Source organism: Macaca thibetana, chromosome 13 (assembly GCF_024542745.1).
Source record: "Macaca thibetana thibetana isolate TM-01 chromosome 13, ASM2454274v1, whole genome shotgun sequence".
NCBI classification, from domain to species: Eukaryota; Metazoa; Chordata; class Mammalia; order Primates; family Cercopithecidae; genus Macaca; species Macaca thibetana.
Window position 1 is genome coordinate 70,461,850 of NC_065590.1, and position 19,998 is coordinate 70,481,847.

General features: G+C 43.9%; 1 protein-coding gene across 3 annotated transcripts in view; it reads right to left on the reverse strand.

Annotated features, from left to right (window-relative positions):
* VIT (vitrin) overlaps nucleotides 1-19,998 on the reverse strand; it is a 126,004-nt gene that overhangs the window by 42,191 nt on the left and 63,815 nt on the right. For all 3 annotated transcript variants that reach the window (XM_050753345.1, XM_050753343.1, XM_050753342.1), the window contains exons 5-7: nucleotides 17,937-18,070; nucleotides 14,218-14,295; nucleotides 5,955-6,146 (exon numbers count right to left, since the gene is read on the reverse strand). In XM_050753345.1, the coding sequence (XP_050609302.1) occupies nucleotides 5,955-6,146; nucleotides 14,218-14,295; nucleotides 17,937-18,070 (404 nt within the window). The remainder of the gene's footprint in view (nucleotides 1-5,954; nucleotides 6,147-14,217; nucleotides 14,296-17,936; nucleotides 18,071-19,998) is intronic.

Here is a 19,998-nt window from a genome sequence, read left to right on the forward strand (position 1 = left end):
AGGTTGAAGTAATCCTTCAATGGAAATGTCACTTAATATTCAGCAATTTGCTTAAGCTGCGTTAACATGGTATTGATGCAAATAGCGTTAGCTTTCCGTCATTTTTAGAGGTACACAATGGGTTATCCTTAATTACTCTGTGAGTGAAGGAAACACACTTCCACATTCATTACTTATTGAGCAATTTCTCTAAAGCAAGGTTTTAAAAGGGAGAAGGGAGATAAAGCATTCTGTTAAGAGAAATGCAAAGCCTTTGGATGGGGAAGAGAGGCACGTAAAACCCAGCTGAGGGAAGGAACCAAATGTCAAGGAGGGGAAGAGCAAGAGGGCATGGAAAAAACTATCAATTTATCTTAGAACCTGATCTATCCAAAACCAGCTTTTGACTCTTTTTGTCTTTGTTCCAATTATGTGACACAAACGCAAAGTAGGTTTTTGTTTGTTTGTTTGTTTGTTTTTTATTTTCAGTCAGGCTCTCACTCTGTCCCGCAGGCTGGGGTGCAGTGGTGTGATCATAGCTCACTGCAGCCTTGATCTCCTGGGCTCAAGTGATCCTCCTGCCTCAGCCTCCTGAGTAGCTGAGACTACAAGTGCACATCGCCATGCTTCGCTATGTTTTTGTTTTGTTTTGTTTTTTGTTTGTGAGACAGAGTTTTGCTCTTGTTGCCCAGGCTGGAGTGCAATGGCACGATCTCAGCTCCCCACAACCTCTGCCTTCCAGGTTCAAGTGATTCTCCTGCCTCAGCCTCCTGAGTAACTGGGATCACGAGCATGTGCCACAATGCCCAGCTAATTTTGTATTTTTAGTACAGATGGGTTTTCTCCATGTCAGTCAGGCTGGTCTTGAACTTCTGACCTCAGGTGATCTGCCTGCCTTCGCCTCCCAAAGTGTTGGGATTACAGGTGTGAGCCACCAAAGTTGTTTTTTTTTTTTTTTTTTTTTTTTTTTTTTTTTTAATTTTTGTAGAGACAGGGGTCTTGGTGTGTTGCCCAGGCTGGCATTGAGCTCCTGGCCTCAAGTGATCCTCCTGCCTCGGCCTCCCAAAGTGTTGGAATTAGGGAGGCATGAACCACCATGCCCAGCCTCAAAGCAGCCTTATTTTCTGTTTAATTATACAGATAACATAGGCTTCCTGTAAGAATAAGATGATATACTATGCATAACAAGCAATCACCTTTTATCCTCTAGCCAGCAGTTACTGGTATACACTTCTGGTTACTTGTATCCCTTTTTCTGCGGGATGTACATGCTCTCGTGTACAACACACAGTTGCAAAAGTGAGACTGGTTCCCATGCTGTTTTGTAGGCTGCTTCTTTGACTGAACGATCTGCCCCAGGCCAATTCTCTCGTGGCACTAAGTGCACATATTTCTCAACATTTTACTACCTGTATAGTAACTTCTTTAACCGTTCTTCTAGTGATAAACAATTAAATCATCTCCTTTAAAAAATGATGAACAGCATCTGTGTTCATGCTTCTTCTCACCCCTGGTTGATAATGACGTTAGGGTATATTCCTAGAAGTGTGAATTCTGAGTCATTTCTCCACACTGTCACCCAAACTGTGTATTACCAATTTCCAATGAGAGTTGGTGAGAAATGATATTTTGTTGTTTAATTTGTACTTACTTGATTCCTGGTGAAGCCGAACTTTTTTTTTTTTTTTTTTTTTTTGGCAAAGTCTCACTCTATCACCCAGGCTGGAGTGCAGTGGCACGATCTCAGCTCACTGCAACCTCTGCTGCCCAGGTTCAAGGGTTTCTCCTGCCTCAGCCTCCTGAGTAGCCGGGGTTATAGGCGCATGCCACCGCCTCTGGCTAATTTTTGTATTTTTAGTAGAGATGAGGTTTCACCATCTGGGCCAGACTGGTCTTGATCTCCTGACCTCGTGATCCACCCGCCTCGGCCTCCCAAAGTGCTGGGATTACAGGCGTGAGTCACCAGGCCCGGCAAAGCCGAACATCTTTATAACAATTTTTTTTTATTGGCCATTTGTAGTTGTTCCACTGTGGCTTGCCTGGTTATGACCTTTCCCCATCTTTCTTTTGGAATATTTGTCTTTTTCTTACTATTTGTAAGACTGGATTTTAAGAAAAGCCTTCTCCAGATACCTTAAGGAAGATAAGCGTTCACTGGTGAGATAAGTGTTGGTAAGGGAAACTATGTGGAAGGAATGGGCAGTGATAGATGCTGGCCTCTCTTCCTGCCTCAAATATCACTTTCTCCCCCTTAGCTGCCCTTGGTCAGAAGGTGGAGCCCAGGGTAGAAAAGTGAAGGATCACAGTAATCGCTATTCCTTGCCACTAGGCGGCGCTCTTCTCCCCTCCCTGATCTACCCTTGGTTGTGGACAAGTTCAGTGCTAGCTCAGCTGAGGCAACCATGGCATGTCTTGAAATGAACTTGATTAAGGAAACAATGGAAGCACAGCCACTCCACCTCCTTAGCCTGTGGTAGATTCAGCCAGACCTATAGCTGAACCTGGAGGGATTTTCCGTCTTTTCCAGCACTCTTTCCTAAGCATATCTAGAGATCTGGCTCTCCCAGCTTCCCCCTCTGTCCCCGGGGATGCCATTGTCCTTGGCCTTGCCCATGAAGAACAGCCTCCTTCCTGCACCTGTAAGAAGTCTCTATTGCTCTGGCTTTTGGCTTCCTTACCCCCAGCCTTGACTCACTCCCTTCTGTCTTGTTGGTTTGCACATTCATGGGTCAGTTAAGGGGCCATGACGCGGGCTTGGTGAACAGCCCCACCTTCCATCTGCATCAGCTCCACCTTCCATCTGCATCAGCTCCTCTGCATGGGCTGGGAGAGCCCCTGTCTCTTCCTGCTGTACTTTCCACTCTCCCTTGAGCCCTCTCCAAGTTCCCATGTCCTGTCTCAGAGGCAGATCTTGATCCCATTGTGGAATACAAATGAGTCACAGACCCCAAAAGCAGGTAGCTCCTGTTTTGGCTACATACTCTTCAGGTGTCCTAAGCTGAAGCGACTTGCTGCAGGGATCTCGATGGGATGTGTTCACTGATGTAGCCCAGATTTAGAACAGTACCTAACACATAGTGGGAATTCAATAAAACATTTGTTGAATGAATAAGTGAATTAGGTTTTGCTTGAACACCCTGTCCACAACCAGTTCTAGAACCTTGCGCCTACAGTCACATATATAAGAGGAAAAATCTTTAATAAGTGCAATAACAACAACTTACTTGTCTATCACAGTATAAGGAGATTTGCTTTCTAATTTTCAGCCCATTTGAAGGAAAAACGTGAGTTATCTAAATATTGTTTAATATAGTTGGGCTGAAATATCACAGCAAATATCTATAGCCATACATTAAGATAGGCATTCATGAAAGTCAATTGGTTACTTAGTGCTGGAGAGGAGTGGTTAGGGGAAATGAAGAGTAACTGTTTATGGGCACGGGATTTCTTTTGGGGTATGAAAATGTTCTAGAATTGATGGTGGTGATGGTCACACAACCCTATGATTATATGACAAACCATTGAATTGTACTTTAAATGAGTGAATTGTATTGTTTCTGGAAAGTATCTCATGAATACTTTTTTTTAAAAAGACATAAGCAATTAAATATTAATTTTCACTTCTTTTTAGGCCTTCAGAAACTCCTTTGAGTAGACAATACAACTTTTAAAAAGCTCTCCCCCTTCCCCAGTTTGGCTCCTATCCTAGCAATTGTGGTACATGCTGCATGGCCTGCTTGCTCCGAGTGTTTGTCTAGCAGTCTGTGGGTCAGCATGGAAGTGGGCGCTGGACAAGGATGAAGAAGGAACACTGATGGACCGGGAGGCTGTTGTCCAAAGCTCCTGTTCCCAAGCCAGGAATAATGAAGCTTTGCCAGGTTAGGAGCCACTACTTCAAGTTTCTTAGGTTTTCCACAAGCAGAGCCCAACTTGCAACAGATTTCCAAGCTCCCAGCGTCGCCAAATAAATACGCCACATGTTTAGTTATATGTGTTATGTAAGAATTTAAAGTCCTCTAAGGAGAAAACAGGAGCAAACAATTTACTCAGATACTCAAAAATCTTTGAAAGAATCAAGGCATCTGAAGTCAAGAGCCTGAAATTTTAGAAAGGAGAACTTCTGGCTACAGAACCCCTGTTAACCCTTCCATCCAGCGTCCTTCCTGTTTCTCTTGTGCTATCAAGTATTGTGCACCCGTGTTAATATTATCCTGAGTTAAACAGGAACAGAATGGTAGAGGAGTGTTTGATATATTTCAGAAGTTCAAAAATTCTTTTTGCGGTATTCTTATTTTGGGACTTTATATCATAGCTTCTTCAATGAGTTGTCCATAAAATGGCATAATAATAACTCCTATTTCAAAAAGTTATTGAGAAGATTAAATAAGATAATGCATGCAGTATGTCTGGTACATGCAATATATGTACTACATGGATTCTGTTATTTATTATTAATTCAAGAAGAAGTTGGCTGTGCTGAGCACCTTCTAATTTTGCCACAGCAATCATGCCAAGATGTGCTCTGCCTGGGCCTGGGGTGTTCATTTTTGGCAGGGATGCTCCCCTGCAAGGAAAAGGAGAGCCAGGCTGTTGGAGTTTGAATTCCAGCTCTGCCACTTCCCAGCTGTATAGGCTGAAACCAGTTTCCTCACTGCCTTACTCCTTGGTTTCCTCATCAGTACAATGGCTTATTCAAATTGGAAGTCATAAATCTGCTTCACAGGGTTGTTATGGAGGATTCAATAGGCTAATATTTGTAAGGTGTTCAGAAAACGGTCTAGCACATTCAAAGTGCTGATTTGCATTTTCATTGATTTATTTATTGAAACGGAGTCTTTCTCTGTCACCCAGGGCAGAGTGCAGTGGTGCGATCTCAGCGCACTGCAACCTCCGCCTCCCAGGTTCAAGCGACTCTCCAGCCTCAGCCTCCCGAGTAGCTGGGACTATAGGTATGTGCCACCACACCTGGCTAATATTTGCATTTTTAGTAGAGATGGGGTTTCCCCATGTTAGCCAGGCTGGTCTTGAACTCCAGGCCTCAAGTGATCTGCCTGCCTCAGCCTCCCAAAGTGCTGGGATTACAGGCATAAGCCACTGCGCCCAGCCTGATTTGCATTTTTAAAATAAAAAGATGGATAGGTAAGTAGCTGGCCTCTGCTTTGGGAGCAGGAAGGGAGGAAGGGTCATTCTCTGTGGCAGTAGTGACTGGAAGCTGGAGGTGAGCCTGAAAAGAACGAGTCCTAAGCACTTCCTCCTGGAAGGAAAAAGTGGCACCAGGTGGGAAATATTCAGAAAACATTGCTAGGACAATAGTGGAGCTCCAGCTGCAGAGGTTTTCACCCCCTTGCTAGAAAAGTTCTAGAAGTGAGATAGATGCTTATTAACCTACGATGGTGTAGATATAAGTCTGTGCAGAAACGAGATCAGATGATCAGATGGGCTCTTTAGGCCTATTTAATGTAGTATGAGATGAAGTCCATAAACTGGACCTTGATAAAACCTTCAGCATGATTTGAGCAATGGGTAAAAGTAGTAAGACAAAAAGCCATTAGAAAAGGAATGAAAATGTTAGCTATCTGACTTTTCCTAAAGGGATTCCTTTGGTTTTGTTTGCTTTTAATATTTAAAGACTTCCAAGTCTATACCATTTGTCACTTCAAAACCAATAACAACAACAAAAAAAACCCCAACAATGTTTACATAGAAATCTACCATCCCTTCAACTGAGCTTTTGGAGAAATGAGGATTTTGCAATGGGAAAGTATTCTATCTTCAGAAGCACGGTGACAGCAGTCCTATTTTTGAATCTATATCCTCCCTTGAATCTAGGAGGAGGACACAATCACATACCCCTGGCCCAGTTCTCCAGTGCTTCCCATTCACCCAGCCCAACAGATGCTCAGACAGAGCTGTTACTCTAAAAGCCCAGTTTCCCATTTCCCTTGCACAAAGTAACACGTGGTCTACCTACTGACCCATCTCCTGGCTCCTGTGGCCCACAGGCTCTGGTCTGCGGATGCTGGTGGTAGAAGCAGCAGAAGGGGATGGCCTTGGCAAGATGGTGGGGGTGGCCACAGCTACAGTGACAGCCAGAAGCTGCATCAGAGTGACTGGCTGTGCAGTTGTCGCTGGAATGGGTGGCCTCTGATAGGCTTTTGTGGTCTCACCTGCAAGAAAATGGAATTATACCAGGCCTACAAAATAACCTGTAGGCTCTTATAGACCTAGAAATAAAATAAATGTTGATTGAACACTAGCTATGAGCACAGAGCTGTGCTAGCCACGGTGAAGTGTGAAACCCAGGTAACAGCCACATTCTTGCCTGAAAGAATGTATGCCCTCAGAGCAATCACTCAATCAACCAAAGATTCAATAGCAATAAAATAAATGACAGGTCAAAACTATAGCAACATAGAACATAGACGAGGCAGAACATGATTAATTGCTGAATTAATTTGCTTGGCGCCACTAGCAATGGTTTATGTACATATTTTTTTGTTTTTGTTTTTTGCTGTTTTGGTTAGCATTGGCCTTGGAATAGAAGACAGAAGGTACATTTGGGGCTTTCACTATGACTTAGAGAATACATTCTAGATGTTCTAATGTAGGTTGGTTCATGACTAGTCAACTCCTCTGGGCCCCAGTTTTTCTTTGTCTGTGAAATAGGATAACAGAATTAACTGGATGGTAAGGACCATCCAGATTCTACATTTTTTTTTCTTTTTTGAGACAGAATCTTGCTCTGTCACCCAGGCTGGAGTGCAGTGGCACAATCATAGCTCACTGCAGCCTCGAACTTCTGGGGTACAGTGATCCTCCATCTAACCTCCCAGGTAGCTGGCACTACAGATGCAAGCCACCATACCCGGCTAATTTTTAATGTTTTTGTTTTTGTTTTTGTTTTGTAGAGAAAGTATCTTCCTGTGTTGCCTAGACTGGTCTTGAACCCCTGGCCTCAAACAATTCTTCTGTCTCAGCCTCCCAAAGCTCTGGGATTACAGGTGCAAGCCACTGTGCTCGGCCTAGATTCTACTTTTAAATGGTGCTCTTCATCCATGTGTGATGATTTAGATTGCTTCTCTCCTTTTAAACACCTCTGTAGTTGGCTCCCTATAAAGCAAGCCTCAATTTGTTAGTGCTCTGAGAATATCTCTGAAGGTTTAGAGTAAGGGGACAAGTGGCTACCCACTGGGCACTGGAGTTTGTCTTGAGAACTGTGGGTTCTCAGGGAGACACACGATGGCCCCCAAAGTAAACAGCTCCTCAGTCCTGGGAAGGAACAACTCACTGTTGCTTGTGCCTGCAGGGCCCCATTGGGGCATGCCAGCTTCTGTCCCTGTGCACCTGTATCAGCTGCTAGGGCTGCTGTAACAAACTACCACAAACTGGGTGGCTTAAAATGACAGAAATTTATTCTCCCACAGTTCTGGAGGCCCAAGTCAGACATCAGCATCACTGGGTCAAACTCAAGGTGTCAGCAACACTGAGCTTTCTCAGGAGGCTGTAGGGTAGACTCTGTGTCTTGCCTCTTGTGGTTTCTGCTGACTGCTGGCATTCCTTGGCTTGTGGTCACGCCACTTTAGTTTTCAAGGCCAGCATCCTCAGTTGTTTCTCTGCTCCGTCTTCACATGACATCTGATATGGTTTGGTTCTGTGTCCCTACCCAAATTTCATCTCAAACTGTAATCCCCGTAATCCCCACCTGTCAAGGGAGGGACGAGGTGGGAGGTGATTGGATCGTGGGGGCAGTGTCCCTCATGCCATTTTCGTGATAGTGAGTTCTCACAAGCTCTGATGGTTTTATAAGGCAGTTTCTCTCTCTCTCTCTCTCTCTCTCTCTCTCTCTCTCTCTCTCTCTCGCCTGCTGCCATGTGAGACGTATCTGCTTCCCCTTCTGCCATGATTGTATGTTTCCTGAGGCTTCCTCAGCCATGTGGAACTCTGAGCCAACTGAACCTGCTTTGTTTGTAAATTACCCAGTCTTGGATAGTGTCTTCATAGCAGTGTGAGAACGAACTAATACAACCTCCTCCTCTATGGATGTGAAATAATCTCCCTCCGCCTTCCTTTTACAAAGATGCCAGTGATTGCATTTAGAGCCCACCTGGGGGATCCAGAATAACCACCCCACCACCATCTCAGGATCCTTAATTTAATCACAGTAGCAAAGCCTCCCCACATTTTTTCTATAAAAGGAAACATTCAATGGTTCCAGGGATTAGGACATGGATATCTTTTCAAGGGCGTTTTTCAGTTTACCACAGCATCCTAGCTCTGTCCTTAACTCTGCTTAGGGTTGATACATTTTTGTTACACAGCACAGCAGAACAAGGAGATAACATCTGAAATAAGAAGGTGCTTCTGTGTCGGTGGGAACCATCCACCTTCCCCTTTGACATTGTATAACATCCAGGAAAGTAGTGCCAGAATCATAGTCTTGGACAAGTGATGCAGACAAATGTGTGGTAGGGTGTTTAGACCCACCGCCAACACCAGTACCTGCTCATTTCCCCACCCTGACTCTGCCGTCTTCTGTAGGGATCACAGCACTGATTTAAGAGAGCAGGTCAGCAAATGGTAGTCCTGGAATCGGGCTGGAATTCAGCCATTCGGTCTGCTCTTGCAGGCATTAGCTGGTCAAGGTAGGAAGCCGATCTTTCAATTGCCTTGTTTCTTGCTAAGTTGGTCACCTTTAAATCTGCCCGTAGCTTGTGCCAGGCAAATCACTAAAGAGCTGGCAGCATCCTCCTTCAAGCCATCCTCAGGCAAAACTGAATCTGCCTGATTCATGACATTTCCATTATTTTAAAGAGTTTGAGCTTTCATAACAAGTACTAGGGAAGTTTCTAATTTCTCCAAAGTACTTCTCTGTCTTACCCTCTGGTAAATGCTACCAGGCATTAATGCCTCTTTAGGGAGATGCAGGCCCAGGTTTGACCAACTTCATCTAGGGAAAAGCCATTTAACAAATCCACTTGTATATTTTATGAAATAGGGTGTAATTAATAATTTGGAAAGAAACATACATAAACTGAAAAGTTATTTTACTTGTAAATTTTTCATGCAGTTGCAACGTACTAAAAATAAAACTTCTACTTGCAAATAGTGAATACTTTTTGCCACCTAAAACTTATTATATATTGAAAATCTGAGTTATCTTTTTGTCACACCATTGGCTAATCCCATGGCTGCTGACTATCTCAGTTTGCCTTTGCTAAAATTGATTTGCTAGAGAAAGGCTCAAGATCCTGAGGGCAGTCTTTGTACCACTTGCTTATAATGCAAATGCTTTCAAGTGGTCATAAATTCAACTAACAGTCCTGGGCTTCCACCAGCTTCTGTGGGCTGTTGTTTTTGCCTGCTCTCCTTTATGGATTAGAACTGTCTTTCAGAGGGAAGATACATGCCTGTAACCCCAGCAGTTTGGGAGGCCGAGGTGGGCGGATCACCTGAGGTCAGGAGTTTGAGACCAGCCTGACCAGGAGAAACCCCGTCTCTACTGAAAATAGAAAATTAGCCGGAGGTGGTGGCACATGCCTGTAATCCCAGCTACTCCAGAGGCTGAGGCGGGAGAATGGCTTGAACCCGGGAGGCGGAGGTTGCGGTGAGCCGAGATCGTGCCATTGCACTGCAGCCTGAGCAACAAGAGCGAAACTCCGTCTCAAAATAAATAAATAAATAAATATTAAAGGTAAGATAGAGAAAAATTATTCCTCCTATCCTAATTGCTCCCAATTCCTCACTGAACATAATGCTCTTGATTTGATCCAAGGTGCATTCTTCATGGAACCAAGTTCTTTTTGAGCCTTTCGGAAAAAAACTAGTAAAATAGTTTCTTCGTGCAATCTCAGCTACATGGAGGGTTGATCTCTTTTCAAAGATTTTTATGGGAAAGCATTTCAAAACTTCCCTTAAAGGCTACACATATTCCTCATGTGGGCGTGGTTGGAAGAGCTCCAGGCAGCCACCTTCTCAAACGTAGCAGGCGGTGCCACGCAGCTCCCCCACACCTGGCTCATCGTTAGAACCACACTGGAGGCGTTAAAATGCAGGTTCCAGGGCCCTGGTCGCAGAGATTCTGACTCACTGGACCCAGAGTGGGCCGTGGAATTCTGATTTGTGAACCACAGCGAGGGACTCAGCCGACAGCCAGGGAAGGCAGAGGGGTTTTTCCCACGCCAGCTTCAGCAGCCTCTAACCAAGATTTACTTTCCCTTCTCTTGCTGTGATACTAGGAATGTGCCTTCCTAGTTTTTTATAAACTTCTACAAACCAACACGTACCTGGTTTTATTTAGCTCAAGGCTCTAGTCAGAAAGCAGCTGCCTGCCTAATGGTTACTAACTGCCAGGGCAGTGGGGGCGCGGTGGTGGTTTTAAACAGCATTTAAATCTCAGGGAATGCCTGTTCTCAGTGTGAGTTGTACAGGGCAAATCAAAGTGCCTTCTATTTTTTGAGGAGGATAATTTCCCATGGTAGAAGGTTATCATGCTTTTGGGGGTCATCCTGGCCTGATTAACCTGTTAATTCATATTCTCAGACAGACGGGGCACCTTTTATAGGGGCATGCCGAGACCTCAACAGTTGCTCACCCTTCATCTTCTCTGCTTCCCCCAATGACTAAAGGAATTTTGTCGTTTCAGGAAGACCAAGGGGACCACTCCTTTCATTGTACTCATTGAAATTTTCTGAGTTCATGAAAACTTACTCCTAAGTAAGACTAAGGACTTAGGACTTGGGGACTAAGACCTTACAAAGTGAGGTTCTTCTATTCCCAAGAATCCCTTTTATGTTGGAATGCTGGTAGTTTAGCTCAGGGTCTTGCACGTGGGAGATGCTCACTCAATGTAAATATCGAATGAATAAACAAAATGAAGGAGTAAATAATTTTTCAGACTCTGACCATCGTAGATAATCTAGTAACAAGGAGATGATAGTAATGTCTAGTGATACTGACATCAAAAGTTTAAATGGTTTGGTAAAGGGGACAAGTGACATCAGCAATGCTTGGCTCTTGCTAGTTTATACATTTCACAGAAAGCACCCTCGGCCACCCGTACTCCTTGTGGATGTCAATGACTCAGGCATCTGGAACAAGTGCTTGCTGGGGGTGAATGGTGCTTGGGGTAAATAGACAGTTTTAGAAATTGTCTCTGCTGTGGAGAATGTACAGACCAAGTAGACCTTTATTATCTGAGTTATCATTTGGCTATAGTTTCTCTTCCCAACACTCTTTTCCCTGCTACTTTCCCTGCTTTAAGGTGATACCAAGTTTGCATACTTTTTGGGCTGCTTAGAACTATGGCCTTGGTGAGTTACTAAACCTCTCTCAAGGTCAGCTTTCTTATCTGAAAAGGGAAGATACTGGCACTCTGCCTCGGGGTTACTGTAGTGCAGGTGTGTGTCACAGAGAAAGTACTGGACAGACGACTACAGTCACAGGAGGTTACGTGGCCCTTCCTGCTTCCAGATACAGGCCCAAAGCTGTAGCCAGAAGAGCATGAGTACTCCTTTCTTTTTTTTTTTTCTTTTTTCTTTTTTTTTGAGACGGAGTCTCACTCTGTCACCCAGGCCGGAGTGCAGTGGCACGATCTTGGCTCACTGCAACGTCCACCTCCGGGGTTCAAGCAAGTCTCCTGCCTTAGCCTCCTGAGTAGCTGGGACTATAGGCGCCCACCACCACGCCTGGCTAATTTTTTGTATTTTTAGTAGAGATGGGGTTTCACTGTGTTAGCCAGGATGGTCTCCATCTGACCTCATCATCTGCCTGCCTCAGCCTCCCAAAGTGCTGGGATTACAGGTGTGAGCCACTGCGCCCGGCTACAAGCACCCCTTTCCAGAGAGATGCCACGAACTTCCCACAGGTGAGGCCTTTCCAGTAGAACATGCACAACACCCCCGACACCCCCATCCCAGGCCAGTGGACAGAGGGAAAGGACCTGAAGAACGGGAGGGGTCAGAAGCCACCTTTTAGGGAGTGCTGTGTTCAGAGTCAGAAGATATTTCCTCCCTTCCTTCACACTTTGTCATACCCAAGCCAAATGAAGGTGCTTGAAGAGAGTCATTCGTCAAGATTGTGGGGACCTGCCAGGAGGGCAGGTGGGCATCTTATTTCCCACCAATCTTTCTGCAGACCCATCATAGGCGTGCAATCCAGCAACAGAGCTTGCAGAGTTTTAGGGGTGTATTCCGGGAGTCTAGAAGTGCCCTTCCACTCAGGGTAAAAATAGGGGTGCTTGACATGTGGTCCCTGAAGTTGGGGGCTTTATGTGAACCTGGGGACTGTTTCTGCCCTAGGGATCTCTGAGAGGGGGAGGGGTGCAGCGGGAGTGGCTCAGGACAGCAGGGTTCATGCAGCAAAATGCCGGGAGGAAGGTGACCTCACCCCATCCCAGTTCTCCGACTCCGGAGACAGCCAAAGAGAAGCCTGGCTGTTCCCACGGCTCTGTGTGAAGGGGCTGCCCCCGGGGGCTGCTGGAACCAGGCATCAGTATCTACCTTGGAGAAAGGAGTGGGGGCACAGATTTCTGGCCCAACAAGAGGGTGCCAGGATGAAACTAAACACTGTCTCCTTGCCTTTGATATCCACACACATCACCTACCCAGGAATCGGTCTTGCATCTGGCTCTGCAGAGCCACAGGGTCAGATGAAACAACAGAGATGCCAGCCACTTAAGGAGACCTGTCACCCATTCTTCATCTCTGTGCTCAGGTCAAAAGAGGACAAGCGATATCTCAGAAATGGCCCACGAGGCACCAGACCCACTGCCACTTCACGGGTGGTGGTGGGGAACAGCTCTATCCTTGCAACTAAACAAACAGGACTAGACCACTGGATCCATTGAAAAGTCATTAGAGATAGAGCTGGAGCAGTAATTAAGAGAAAAGACCAAAAAAAAAAATTTTCTTATTTGTATACTAAGGCTCCTCAAATCAGGAAAATCAGAAATCCATATATATACTATTAGCATAAGAAAATCTAGAATGGGCCAGGCACAGTGGCTCATGCCTGTAATCCCAGCATTTTGGAAGGCCGAGGCGGGCAGATCATGAGGTCAAGAGATCAAGATCATCCTGGCCAACATGGTGAAACCCCGTCCCTACTAAAAATACAAATATTAGCCAGGCATGGTGGTGGGCGCCTGTAGTCACAGCTACTCGGGAGGCTGAGGTAGGAGAATCGCTTGAACCTGGGAGGTGGAAGTTGCAGTGAGCTGAGATCGCGCCACTGCACTCCAGCCTGGCAACAGAGCGAGACTCTGTCTCAAAAAAAAGAAAAAGAGAAAAAAGAAAAAACAATAAAATCTAGAATGATGGTTTAGAGAGGGGTTTCTGTTTGATGGAGGGTAATTTACTTAACTTCTCTGTGTTGCATTTTCCTCAACCAGAGCAATAGTATAGGCCAAAGTGGTCTACGGTGATTAAACGCAATGATCAGGTAAAATTCTTGGAATGATGCCTGGCATACAGCAAATGCTCAATAAGTGCAAAGATCTACTGCTATTCTTAAACCATGTTCACCTTAAGTACATGAATAGAACCCGAACTATCAGGCTCATAATGTATTAGCTAGCCCATCAAGTTTCTGGAAGCAATGCAAAATCCCATTATAAAGCGACTCACAGTTTCTCTTTGTGTGGGAAATCAGAACACCTCTGGAGACACAATAATGCATAGTACAGTTCTTGATTTAACACAGAAACCTGGAAAATGGTATTTTCCTGGCCTGAGGTCTACCAATACCCTCTTTTGTGGTTCACATGGAAGCTGAGTTGGCACAGCCCTGTGGCAGTGTATTTTTGGCCTGGGTTATTTGGATTAGCAGCTTGCTGTTATCACATAAACCACCTCGTTCTCTTTGCTTCTCTTCATTTCATACCTAAGTAGATACAGCCTTTTTCCTTTTAGCTGCCAGGAAGCATTTCTGGACAGAATGTCATGCCATTTTCTAAAGTAACAATACAATAAAACTCAAGGCAACAGTCAATCTGAATGAAAATGACACAAATATAGAGACACAATCTCGGAATTGCAAAAACAAAAAATAAAGCTTTCACTCTTCAGCCCCAGCCATCTGATCTCACTGATTTCTGTGCCCATGTTCCCGGCATCTGTTAAAATATTGCCAGAACCAGTGGAGCTTGACTGGTTAAGATGTTAATTTCTCCACTATCTCCCAAAACACATCGCGCGTTTATGGACTCAGAAGGTTTAGATTCAATCACACGTGAGCACTTGCCTGCTTGGGCAGCTGGACTTTTGGATGATGAGTATGTAAGAGCTGATGGGTAGGTTACACCCTTTTTGGGTTTACTTTCTGCAAAAAAAAAAAAAAAAAAACGAGATTTATTTCTAGAGCTAGAGGTTTTAGATGGTTCTGTACTAAGTTGATTCCCTCCTTTCAATTTATCTCTCTTCAGTTCAAGAAAATCAGTCTCCCTCATGCTGAATTGTTGATTACGAGAATGTCAAGTGGCATTTTGTTCTCCTGTATAGCATGTGTTTTATTACTATTAGAATGGAAGCAACCAAATCTTCATGACTCAGAGTTGCTTAACATCAGCAATCCCTCTTTCACCTGGGAAGATGTGACATGGAAGTGAAGGTTTTCATCTGTGTGGCTTCGAATGTTTAATTATATCAGGAGGTGAACGGGAAAACCTTCCACATACTCTCCTTTGAGATGATGGAGTGCTCCGGTCATAGGCTGGCTACCTCTCACTTTCACAGACCCTGTGGGATTCATTTGAATTTCATAGCAGCAGAAAAACCTAAAAGTAGGTAAATATAGGTCAACCTTGAAAATAACCATGTGTTGCTCACCCAGGGGGAGACACGGTAGCTACCAGGCAAGGAGGAGGAATGGTAATGTCTATTACGGAAAAAAATAAGCATAAAAAAATTACCAAAGTCTTCTTCTTTCCATAAAAGGATGCCTGAAATTCCACCATATGGGCTTTGTTCCATAAGTATGTGAGAGTGCCACTGGAATATAGTAAGCCCCCTGAAGGCAAGTCATTTGTCTGACTTGGTAACTGTTGAATTTTCAGAGCTCAGAGCAGTTTTTTCCTGGCATGAAGTAGTTGCTTGAGAAGTATTTATTCAGCGGGGGAATATCTTAAAGCTTACATCTCTGTTAAAATTAAAATACCTTGGTAGTGGTACTACCTATTAGCCAATATTACATCTGGTAATGAAAGCATTTCTTCTCCCATCTGCAGGGAATACTTTTACAGGATGTGAAGATGGTAAGCAGTGTTGCACGGAGAACCTAGGTGGGTGAAGGAGGATCTAGGGCACTATCTGGCCAACCATCCTACTGGCCCAGGGACTGTAGGGTCATGAAGCAGAAAGAATAACAGGATCTCAGAAAGAACCTGGGATTAGGAGTAAGACAATCTAGGTTTCTGTTTCTATTTTACCTTTCATTAACTGCCCCAACCTTTGAGGCTCTTGTGTTTTCATTCAGAAAACAGGAATAATGACATGGCCCTAATAACTACACGAAGTTGTAGACATCTAATGGAAAAAAAAATGTTAAAATGTTTTGGAACTATATATCTCCATAGAGATGCAAAAATGTATTCTGGTGTTACCTGTAAGTGCCACGTGTTTGGGCTTACTTGCGTTACTTCACCTCATTAAAATCACCTGGGGAACAGGACTTGGCATTTCCAAGTCCTCCACCAATGTCGAGGCCAGCTCCAAATGACAATGATTGAGGTTATTTTAGGCCCAGGGAGGGCCCCATGGCTGTGGACCACACTATCTGCAGAAAGAAGACACCTCTCTCTCTGTTGATTGAAGAGACACCTTCTCTCTCTATTTATTGATCTAAAACCTGATATTTTTTTTTCTGTTTCTATTCAGAAGGAAAAGAAGCATGAGCTCAGTTCCCTGAAATGTGGATCAAAGAATAAAAGGGAAGTATTAGGGGGTCCCTCACTGACATTTCATGTCCCTGGACTGTGTAAAGATCATGCGGACTGTAAATGTACATCTCCTCTTTCGCTCCCCCTCTTACCCACCAAAGTGAACTAGTTAAGGAGCTCAGGGATATATGAAACTTAGAAATAAAAACCTAGAGAAAGATCATGGCGGCACCTGAGCCTTCAGAAGAGGATTCGGACATGATGCAGTTAAACTTGCTGGCCATGAACCTCTGAATTATGCGAAGCATTCCTTGGCTGCCGGTCAGTTATCAATCCTTATGCTGCAGTGAGCTCCTAACTCATCCATTCAAGAGAGGCTTCCGAGCCATTGCAGAAGCACAATGTTTATTATCATGGGCAAAAAGTATTTTCGGTTAAATGTCACTAGGTCGAATGAGGGGAGATGGAAGTCGAGATTTACAGGGAATAATATCAGCAGATTGATTTTCACTTAAAAAGCCCAAAACATCTCTACTGCCACAGAATTAATTTTTCTTTCAAACCTCTGTTGAGATTCTTGGATTGCAGACTGAGCACTTAAGGCTGAAATGCTCTTATTCAGCCAGGATCTACTTGGTGAACACCTATGTGGAGATTATATTTCTCTCTATCTCAACGTATTTGCATTTTAGACATTAGCATTTTTATATGGCTCCTGTTGTGAATTTTTTGTTACAAGGCAAAAACCCCGCAGTACTGCAGTTGATCCCCTTCCACTATCTGACAAAGAAATCAGTCTAATTTGAACTGTGGGTGTGTAGAATTTGGCAGGCAAAAGGAAACAGGGATTGCTCAAGTTGAGAAGAATAGTGAAAGGTCTATTTGTTGCCCTGCTATGACTGTAATCAGTGGAGGACAGCAGGGGCTTGAGGCAAGGGATGCCTAGCAGTGCTAGAAAACCACCCGGAATGGAAGACCTACTATCTTATGAAACATTTCTCTCTTCCCGGTTCAGTTGGTTTACTATAAGTGGCTCCTTCTCAGGACAGTCCCAAGGTGCCTAATTTTGTTGGGAGGCCAGGAAATTGGCTACAATCTAGTTTAAAATCCCATGGAACCTCCTCAGAGAAAATGGGAGATTCAGGTCTGGAGTAAGGTAAGTATAAGGTGAGCAAAGAACATTGTGTTGTACTCAGGTACTACCGTGAACACGTCAAAAGCTTGAAGGGCTCCCACTGGGCAATCTTGGAAAATAAGAGCACCAAAAAGAAAAATAAAGATAATAGATGATAACATTATATTATATTTTTGGAAACAATCTATGAGTCCGTAGTCCACTTAAAAATAATAGGTGCAGAGGGGGAAGGCAACTCTTCTTTATATAAGAACACTAGCTAATAAATGTGGAAGGAATAACAGAATTAGAAGAAATTATGATTTTGCAATTACTAATGTAATACTTGCTACAGTGAGGATCAGCAATGGATGTTAAAATCATTGGGTGAAATTTGTTGAGGAACAAGCTACTCCAGCATGTTAAAGCATCATCCTACAGATGCTTATTAATTACAAGGTATCTTTGCCATGGAGAGATATGCTAAAGTATCAAATGAATCAAACTTAGCATCACCAACAATGGAACAGACTGCCATTATATGCCTCTTGATATGGCCATTGTGTATGACACAACGGATATGCTGTGACAGTATCTATCTATCCACTTGCCAGAAATCTCAAGGAATAAGGTTCTAGACATGAGGCACATTTGGCATAACTAAAGGACTGGTTTAAAAACCCAAGCTATTAAATGTAATTAAGGTAATTAAAAATCTGATTGGACTTACAGATAGCTGCAGTGTAATTAAAACAAGCAATTGGAGCCTTTTAGTATTTTCAGACTTGACTTTGTGGTGATTTATCATGTAATTCTAATTTATTGTATCATGATTCTAATTATCAGAAAAACGAATGCTTCAGATTTTTATGAAATGAGGCGGGCCATAAACAAAAACCAACAGCACAATGAAAAGAAGCACATTTCATCTTGTGGTAGGTGTAGCAGCGTTTCTCCACTGTGCGGTCATACCTAAGACGATAAAGGATTCTCTCCATCGTGGTAGGGATAACGATTGGACACCGTTGGAATAACTCCCTTTGTAACCAGACAGTCCAGCAACCTTCCGAACAAGTATTTTCCCTCCTGAATTATCAAGCACACCACTATGAAGAGAAAAAATAATTTTTGAGGAAAGAAGAGAAACATTTGTTGATGTGATCAACAGACAAGCAAACCAGTTGCCATGTTTATTTGGACATAGGAAAGCAGCGAGATTGAGCAAAGTTTACCTTGACATGAAGCCCAACCCACAAGAATGGTGCCTCTACCACCAGGCCCAGCATCTGAGCTCCAGGTTGAATGTCCTTCTCTTTCTTCTTACAGGAGCTGATGGTTCTGTCAGTCAGGAATTTCTTTTTGCCACCATGCCTCAAATATCTTTTCCTTGGTTTTCTCATTCCCACTAGCTCTTTTAAGTGAAGCCTCTTTCTTGACAGTTTGCAATTTGGTTTTGGGATGGCGCAGAATGAATTTAGTTACTTCAAAGGGTGATATAAAATGATGAAAAGTAAACACTCCTTTTATTTTGGGTCAGGGAGGAAAGGTGTGCAGCTAAGTTAAACTCATTAAAAAAAAAGCATCCTCCATTGACTGAAAATTGTTTCTTTAATTTCCAGGATTTTGCGAGGTTTTAGAGCCTGATGGGATGCTGACTGACATATGAATGCCTTTCCTTTGATGTTAGGCAGAGTCTCCATCTGGTTGCTAAATTGCACTTTTACGTTGTCATTTCTTGCCCCAGAGCCGAACATGCATGGCTCCTTTGGGTATCCGTAATTTATAGGACCGGGGAGATGTTGATTTCTCCCCATCAACACCCTTCCTTCCCTCCAGGAGTCAGAGTTGCCATTTCCTGCCCTCCCACCTTCCTGATGAGTCAACAACATTCAACCCTCAACCTCCCAATGGCCTGGAAGGAAAGAAAGTGGTAATAATACTCGACATGTAAAGCACTTAATTGCTTTACAACTGCTCTCACATGTGGGGTCCCACTGGGTTCTCCCAGCAAACTTGAGTTGTGGAGTGGAGGGAATGCTGTTACTCCCATTCATTCCATAGAAACAGGCTGTGTGAGGTTGCATGACTCACCTGGGATTTTCTAACTAGTAAATTGCAAGAGGGATTTGAACCCAGGTTGAACTGACCTTAAGTCCTCAGTTTGTCCCTCTTGCTCCCATCTACCCCTCAAGGGTTCAAAGCACAGGCACCTCCCGAGACCAACTCCTCCTCACTTGCTCTCTTCTCTCAGGGCTCTCTGTGATTGAGTTCCCTCACATGTCTCCATGGCAAGCAGGCTGGTTTCAGCCATCCCCACGGCTCTGACGATGCTGCTGTTTCACCCCAGAAGACCTGGTTCCCTCTGCCTGATCAGGCCTGTGCTGCTGTCAAAGGGCAGTGAGTTCCCAATTTCTCCTTCCCCACAGATTCTGACATGACTTTGCTACCTCCTTCCCTCCTTAGAATCTCATTCTCACAACTTAAATTCTGATTTTGTTCCGTCATGTACTATTTCCTAAAAATTTCTGGAGTTTGTCTCCCAACGAAATGCAAATATTTCTTATGGAAAGGACAGCATTTTATGTTTCCACGTAAGAAGGTGCCACAGACAGCTGCTTTTGAGAGCCAATTTTTTTTTCTTCAACTTTTAAGGTCGGGGTACGTGTGCCAGATGTGCAGGTTTGTTACATAAATAAACATGTGCCATGGTGTTTTTGCTGCACAGATTGTCCCATCACCTGGGTATTCGGCCCAGCATCCATTAGCTATTCTTCCTGATGCTCTCCCTCCTCCCACCCCCAACTCTGACAGGCCCCAGTATGTGTTGTTCCCCAACTCATGTGTCCGTGTGTTCTCATCAGCAGCTCCCACATATAAGTGAGAACATGTGGTGTTTGGTTTTCTGTTCCTGTGTTAGTTTGCTGAGGATAATGGTTTCCAATTTAATCCATGTCCCTGCAAAGGACACGATCTCATTCCTTGCATGGCTGCATAGTATTCTATGGTATATATGTACCATATTTTCTTTATCCAG